General features: G+C 46.8%; 1 protein-coding gene and 1 long non-coding RNA gene across 2 annotated transcripts in view; one reads left to right on the top strand and one right to left on the bottom strand.

The window, feature by feature from the left end:
• Positions 1-4168, bottom strand: part of LOC116100310 (carcinoembryonic antigen-related cell adhesion molecule 6-like) — a 21392-nt gene extending 17224 nt beyond the window's left edge. Inside the window, exons 1-2 of the mRNA XM_031384128.1 lie at positions 3817-4168; positions 592-948 (exon numbers count right to left, since the gene is read on the bottom strand). Coding sequence (XP_031239988.1) covers positions 592-948; positions 3817-3877 — 418 coding nt within the window. The 5' untranslated portion in view covers positions 3878-4168. The remainder of the gene's footprint in view (positions 1-591; positions 949-3816) is intronic.
• A 181-nt stretch (positions 4169-4349) lies between these two features.
• On the top strand, positions 4350-5977 carry LOC116101820. Its single transcript, XR_004122931.1, has 3 exons — positions 4350-4634; positions 5226-5352; positions 5562-5977. It is a non-coding gene; the product is annotated as an uncharacterized LOC116101820 (long non-coding RNA).
• The last annotated feature ends 1416 nt before the right edge of the window (positions 5978-7393 follow it).

Raw genomic sequence — 7393 nt, 5'->3', positions numbered from 1 at the left:
GAGAAAGGGAGAGAGAGAGAGGGAGAGAGGGAGAGAGAGAGGAAAGGAGGAGAAAGGGAGGGAGGGAGAGAGGGAGAGAGGGAGGGAGGAGAGAGGGAGAGAGGAGAGAGGGAGAGAGACTGTGTGTTTATGTGTGAGAAAGACTGTGTGTGAGTGTGTATGTGTGAGGGTGTATGTGTGAGTATATGTGTATGTGAGTGTGTGTGTATGTGTGAGCATAAATATGTGTGTGTGAGTATGAGTGTGTTGTCAGTGTGTGTGTCTGTGAATGTGTGTGAGTATGAGTGAGTGTACGTGTGTCAGTGTGTGTGAGCATGTTAGTGTGTGTAAATGTGTGAGTATGTGAGTATAAATATGTGTGTGAATGTGTGTGCATGAGTGTTATGAAAGTGTAATATGTGTGTGAGTGACTTGTGTTAAATGCATGACTATGTAAGTGTGTATGTGAGTGTGAGTGTGTGTGTGTGTGTGTGTGTGTGTGTGTGTGAGAGAGAGAGAGAGAGAGAGAGAGAGAGAGAGAGAGAGAGAGAGAGAGAGAGAGAAATGCAATGAGCCTCACTTAGCTATTAGAGACCAGGGAGAATCACTTACGGTACACAAAGACTTCTACAAACACTGATTTTTGGTCATCTGCAGAATGGATATTTAGGTTGTAGATTCCAGATTGCTTCAAGGTGACATTCTGTAACATCAAGGATCCGTTAGGGTATAGTGTCTCTTTCCCGCTGTATAGCTTTCCTTGTTTAGTTTCTTGAGATTTTATTTCATACATTATAATTAGATCTTTGTCTATTGACTGCTTTCCTTTGAACCAGTGATAGGCTAATAGGTTGTCTGGCAGGTTGTGAGCAAGTAGAAGGACATTCTTCCCTTCGAGGACAGCGGGTGGCACCGACTCAACAGTGGGCTCCGCAGCGGTGGGGATGTTCCAGATCGTTAGCAGTGAAGCTGAGGGGGAGGGTAGAGAAAGACATTAATACGTGGACCTTTTAGTATAGGAAGATGAGGTCTTGTGTCATGAATAGGTATCTCTGTGCAACAGGCATGTGTGTGTGTGAGTGTGTGCAAATGAGTGTGTGCATGTGTGAGTGTATGTGTGTGTCAGTATGTGTGAATGTGTGGATGTGTGAGCATATGTGTGTGTCAGTGTGTGTGAATGTGTGTGTGAGTATGTGTGAGTGTATGTGTGAGTGTATGTGTGAGTGTGAGTGTATGGGTGTGTGAGTATATGTATGTGTAAGTGTGAGTGTATGTGTGTGTAAGTGTGTGTGTGTGTGTGTGTGTGTATGTGTGTGAGTGTGTGTATGTGTTTCCCTCAGCCCCTGCTACTGTTGAGGTCAGCAGCATGACCTCTTTCCCATCAGCTTCCTGAACTTCCTGCACTTCTCACGTGTTTTGTACAGGTGTCCTCAGGTACACACTCCCATTCAGGGCATCCTGGGGAATGTATTCCTTAACCACCCTTTCTACTGACCCTGGATTGTGGGCAGTGGATGAAGTCTGTGTGTAAATGCGTATTGTTGGCACAAGCACAGATGGCCATGTCAAGGACCCCAAAGCCTCGAGCAGACCCATGGGAATGACAATTCCTTCCTGGGGTTAGGCTCAGTATGGCAAAATTCTTTTCTAGTCTATATGTGGATGTTACGAACGACTGACCTTTAGCTAAAGCCAGTGTATGTAGAAACTGTCAACCATGGTTTCCTCCTGCTGGATGTGATTGTATGTGTGTGAACCTGAGACTCTTCCTTCCACTGAGATTAACCAACCCACCTGCCTCCTTGTTCTGCTGTATACAATAAACCTGTCTCTTCAACTCAGATGTCCAAAATAAGTATGCCGAGTTTCCCAGCTCCTGTTGGTACATCTCCATCAGGGCTCATGGCCCACCTGATCCCAGTTTCTCTGTACATGTGTCTGTGTGTCTGTCCTTTCTTCAGGCCCTGGTCATGCTAGTCAGGTTTTCAAGACCCAGCCTTGTAGGATGCAGCTTTGAGTCTCCAGTTCCTGAGCCATCCGTGTGCTGTTCTGCCCATGGCTTTTGTCAAACACACAGTTCCCTATCTAGATGCCTTTGGTGGTCTGTCTTTCTGCCTGATATGTCTTTGTGAGCATAAGGATTTGTTTGATCCAGCTGATACCCCAGTGTTGATAATAGGCTCAGATATCTGTGTAGGCATGAAGAGATGTTGCCATGATCCTGTATGTTGAGGGTTCAGCTTTGTAACTGTGGGAAGAGTATTTACTGGCCCAGGTTGGGTTTATTATTATTATTATTATTATTATTATTATTATTATTATTATTATTATAGTCCCTGCAAACATCAGGTTGGCAGGGAAATGACTTAGGTGAGGTAAGAATGAAACCCAGTTCAGCACAACTTAGTTAACCAGTGCTGGGACAAACTTGTGAGGTCTAACACTGGCTAATTTTAGCCATATTTAAGCACAGCACAATTTTGGAAAAAAGTATTCCTGATGACAACTAACTCATTTCCATGTGCACAATGAAGCTTAAGATGTGTTTATGTTGAGGTTCTTTACAGAGTGCATATAGCTTCTTTCATAAAGATAGGTTCTGTTGACTAGAAGCAACGCTCAAGATAAAAGTCTTTGGAGAATGGCTGAGGTAAACACAGGAGTGACCTGTCCCTAGGATAACCCAGCGGTCACGTAGGCTGTTGTGAAGTCCCAATGACAGCACTCATAAGGATGGGTTTATGAACTAAAAAGCAATGCTCAAGACCTAGGGGGAAAGTCTGGGATAAACAAATACAATATTCTGGGGGGCTTGGATGAAGACTGGCCAGAGCAAGGACGGCAAAGGGTCAGTAGGTTGTAAACTACACCCTTTCCCTGCGTTCCCTGAGGAAGACAGGCAATCATCTCTCTTTGAAGAGACAAGCCTGGGGTTTACTCTGCTGGCTTCTCTGGGGCGAATCTGTGTGCACAAGGACTTTCATGCTCTACAGCCTTGAGACCTTGTGAGACCTAGGCTTGAGGACTGGATTAGTCAGGGCTCTCTAGAGTCGCAGAACTTACGGAATGTCTGTATGTATCAAGGAAATTTATTGTGATGACTCACAGTCTGTGGTCCAATTAACCCGACCACAGTCAGCTGTGAATGGCTAGTTCAAAAATGGAATAGTTTCTCAGTCCCACAAGGCTAGTGGTTTCACTCTTGTCCCTGTATTTGTCCCTTCCCCTCAGGGGCCAAGAGAAGCCTTTTGTCCCTTTCTAGAATCCTATGTTCTCCACGAGACTCCAGCCATGTAGGGAGCCAACGAAGCTCCAGGGACTGAAGCGAATGTGTGCTGTTGATATGCGTGGCTACATATGCAAGGGCTCCATAACTTCAGGCTCAGCAGGACGGCAAATCCTTACTCATGGGGCACTAGGTGGGAGTCCGGACACTGAATGCAGAAAATGTCCACCATAGCCATATCCCTGACCCATGGATATTTGTGCCCTGAAGATTTCTCCCCCACAGAGACTGCTCCTAGGACATCGCCCTGATCCAACTGTTTTCCACAAATCCCACCTCCTTATTCAGCTCTATGCAATGACCCCTCTTCGCTGTTCAGCTCTATAAAATAAACATACTGTGCTCCCAGATGCTGCGGTTTCTCCACCAGAGATCCCAGTCCACCCAGTCCCAGCTTTCCTGTGTGTCTGCGCGTCCATCTGTCTTTTCTTCATTCCCTTGCCACCCGAGTCTGGTCCATCCCTGGAGCTGTGCCAGATACACCTCCAGGTTGTGGCACACCCAATCTAGTCACCATCTTCTTGCTCACTTCCAAGGTTGTTTGCCCTCACCTGTAAGCAGGAGCCCTTGCCAGGGGACACACGTTAGGGGAAGGGCTAAGCGGGGCTCCATGACCTGTGGTTGGCTCTGTCTTCTCTCTGCAGAAAAGAGCTTGGGCTCCAGCACTGCTCCCAAACCCCGATGGCCCGGCCGGGTCAGTTCTGTTGTCCGTTGTCTCTCTGAGCTGAGTTCATCCTGGGGCTGGACCTTTTAGGGTCACATGGGCTAGGGACAGGGCCTGTTGTTAGGACTCCCTGTTCCCTACCCTTCTGGTGTTCTTTGCTCTCCCTTCCCTGTGCTTGTTTTCAGTTCCCCATCCCCCACAGACTGAAGTGGGCCCCTAGTCGACCCGTCTACCCCAGTGCTGACCTCTGTTGTGTCCTCAGCCTGAGGACTGTTTTCATCACAGTGGGAGGCCTTGGAGTCCCAAACTAAGGGTGTGTTTCTTTTTGTGACACAGAAACACAACTAGCTGTTCACCTGCCCTTCTCAGTGACTTCTAGGCTCTGGGACAGTAAGACTTACTGTCAGCAGGAAGGTGACAGGGATGGCTCTAGGGCAGGCCAGTGGGCTAGCTGGGTCATGACTGGTTTAGGAGACCAGCTCTTTATCTGTCATCAGGTTGGCCTATGTTCCTGGACACAAATTTGGAAACAGAAAGAGCTTCAGGTCCTGACAGTGCAAGAGGAGGGGACCTGGATATTCTGGGCTATATTATCCTTGGTAGAAGGTCTAGAGAGATTGTCTCTGTGTATCAGTAGAGTGTCTCCTCTCTGTCTTTTGCTCAAGTGACTTTCCTGCAATCTCTCCCTATGGGTGATGCTCAAAGGTAATGGAGTACGCAGGTTTCCCTTATGGGTCAGGGGAAGAAATGGAAGGGCAGAGCAGGCATTCGGGAGGAACTCACCATGCTTTGTTAGGTCAAAGTATGGGCAGCAGGCTGCATATCCACCTCTTGGCCCAAAGCCAAGCTTATGTCTCTGGGATTTCATTCGCTGACTGTTACTTTGTGTCTTAATATCACCCACTTGATAACATGAGAAGACCTGTAGAGAGATTCTCTTGTGTCTTGTATGGAAGCATCCCCTGTCAATAAAAATCTGATGGCCTATTAGCTGAGGCAGGAAATTAGAGGTGGGAGTTCTGGCAGGGAGAGAGGAACTCTGGGATAGAGTCAGGGGCGAAGAGGTTCACCCCAACTCTGAAGAGACAGACGCATGAAACTAAGAAGTAACCAGCCATGTGGTGCTCATAGAACAGAACAAACAGATTAATTAAGCCCCAAGCTAGTCAGGGAACAAGCCCAAGCTTATGCCTCAGCATTTATTCATAAATAATCAAGTCTCAGACTCATTATTTTTGGGAACTGCGGAGTGGGTAGAAAAGCCCATGGTTACAAAACCCTGCTTGTGGCTCCAAGGGCTGCAGCAGAAATGCTGACCAGGCATCCAGATGCACATGGGCTCTGACCTCCAGTCTGCAAGGCTGATCATCTCTACCCTGCTCACTGTGGTGTCCCTTCACCACTGGGCTCCAACCTGTGCGAGGTAAGTGTAGGGAGACAATGAAAGTTGTCTTGAGATTGCTGGTCTAGAGCTGGAGAAACTAGGAGGAGGAACAGTATCAGAGGAGCTTTGCATCAGTGTACCTTTTTAGGGTTGAGATAGAGGGATGTAGAGTCTTTTATGTATAAAATCATATTACCTACAGATACATGTACCTCCCTTTCTGTTTGTATCCCTCTGACCTCCTTCAGTTGTTTTATTGATCTAGCTAAGAATTCAAGCACTATATTGAACAGGCATGGAGAGAGTAGATCGACGTCTTTATCTCGTTCCTGACATTTGGTGCCTAACTGGAAGTTTCACCCCTACTGACCAGTGTTCACGGTACTAGAAGGTACTCTGCATGCTATCCCAGGAAGGAAATCAACGGAATCACCCAGCTACAAGCCCTGTGACCTACAGCAGCAACCTACTTGCAAGATACACTGGCACAGCCGTGGCACAGATGTTATGGGAGTGACCAACCTATTTATTGCATTTATGGTCCACTGCTGTAGCAGTGGCCAATTAAGTACTCAGATTGATCCTGGTGGTGGTGGAGGAGCTCTTTGCCGCCCTTCCCAATGTGTTGGATTTTCAAATGAAATACACACACACACACACACACTAGCCTTTATTTTTTGATATGTCTAAAACAGTTCAATGGTTGGGCCACTCCCTAACCTCCTCATGGCTAATCCACTCCCTCCAATATTCCAAAATCATTACTTACTAAAATCTATATTCTATTTTTGCTGCCCTGGACACAGTCGGACAGCTCTCTTGGGGCCATTCTATCCACCTCCTACATGGCGGCTATATTCTCTGTCCTACACCTTCTCAGGCATGGCAGCTTTCCTCTTCTTTTCCTGGCATGGCAGATCTCCTTCCTTCTTTCTCTCTGTCCCTTGCCCAGGGAATCCTAAAACTCTTGCCTCTGTTTCCCTGACCAGACATTGGCCACCGGCAACTTTGTTTACCAATCCAAACCAACTGAGGGCAGGATTCCCTCAGTGTCTTATGTGCGGATTCTCGTGTAATTTTGGGGACTCAAAGTAAAATAATACAAGCAGCATTAAGCCAAACCCATAGCACACTGTAGCTGTAAATACATCTCAACCTACTTTAATAGGGGTTCAACCTCCCCTCTAGCCCACCACACACCAGAGGTAGTGGAAAAGTTATTAGGACATGGGAGAAGTAGACCTGTTTAGAAATAGTTCTTTGGGGGTGATTCCAACCTTCACTGTCGGGATGTCACCAGTTGAGTCCAGAAGCAAACACCAAATACAAATCGGCAGCTGCAGTCCAGGCCTCTTGGCAGTCACCACACATGAACCAGCACCTGTAGTTCAATCCATAAGAAACCACAAGGCTTGACAACCGGCTTGAGGGTGTGGAAGTGGCAAGAAGCCACAGGAACCTCATGAGAAGTTCTTTGGCTAGTTTCTCTCTGTGGCACCACCACAAGTGGAGCTCAGCAACGCAATGTAAGGTGAACCAATACGTGCTTGTCATTAGTGAAGAATATCGAGGTGGAACAAAGCAAATCAATGCTCTAGCTGCCGCTGTCTGTGGGGTCATGATTATATTCCTTCTGCACATCATGCATCCTTTCACGTTTGCTACAGCAAAACATCCTTTCACCTGTGTCTGCTTCAGGAAAACATTCTTCCATGTGTCAGCTTTAGAAAAAAAAAATCCTTTCAGCTGTGTGCCCCAGCAAAATATCATTTGACATAACTGACTTTCCAAAGAAACCAGAAGCTTCTACTTCAGTCCACTCCATTAAATGGAACCTATACCTGGCCTTGCTAAACTGACCAAGAACATGAGGCTAGTTAGATCATGGGCCTAGAGGAAGACCCAATACTATTATTCTGCTAAAGGAACACAGCAATAAAGCAACTCCTAATGACACACTGCTGTGCTTATAGATCAGTATCTCGCTCAGCCACACAAAAGAAGCTTCATGCAGTAGATGGGGGCTAACACAGAGAGCGCCACAACTGGAAGACGTGTGGAGAGTGAGAGGCTTTGGAGT

This window comes from Mastomys coucha, unplaced genomic scaffold (genome assembly GCF_008632895.1).
Source record: "Mastomys coucha isolate ucsf_1 unplaced genomic scaffold, UCSF_Mcou_1 pScaffold21, whole genome shotgun sequence".
Taxonomy (NCBI): Eukaryota; Metazoa; Chordata; class Mammalia; order Rodentia; family Muridae; genus Mastomys; species Mastomys coucha.
The sequence above is the reverse complement of the archived record's forward strand: the minus strand, read 5'-3'. Positions and strand labels throughout refer to the sequence as shown.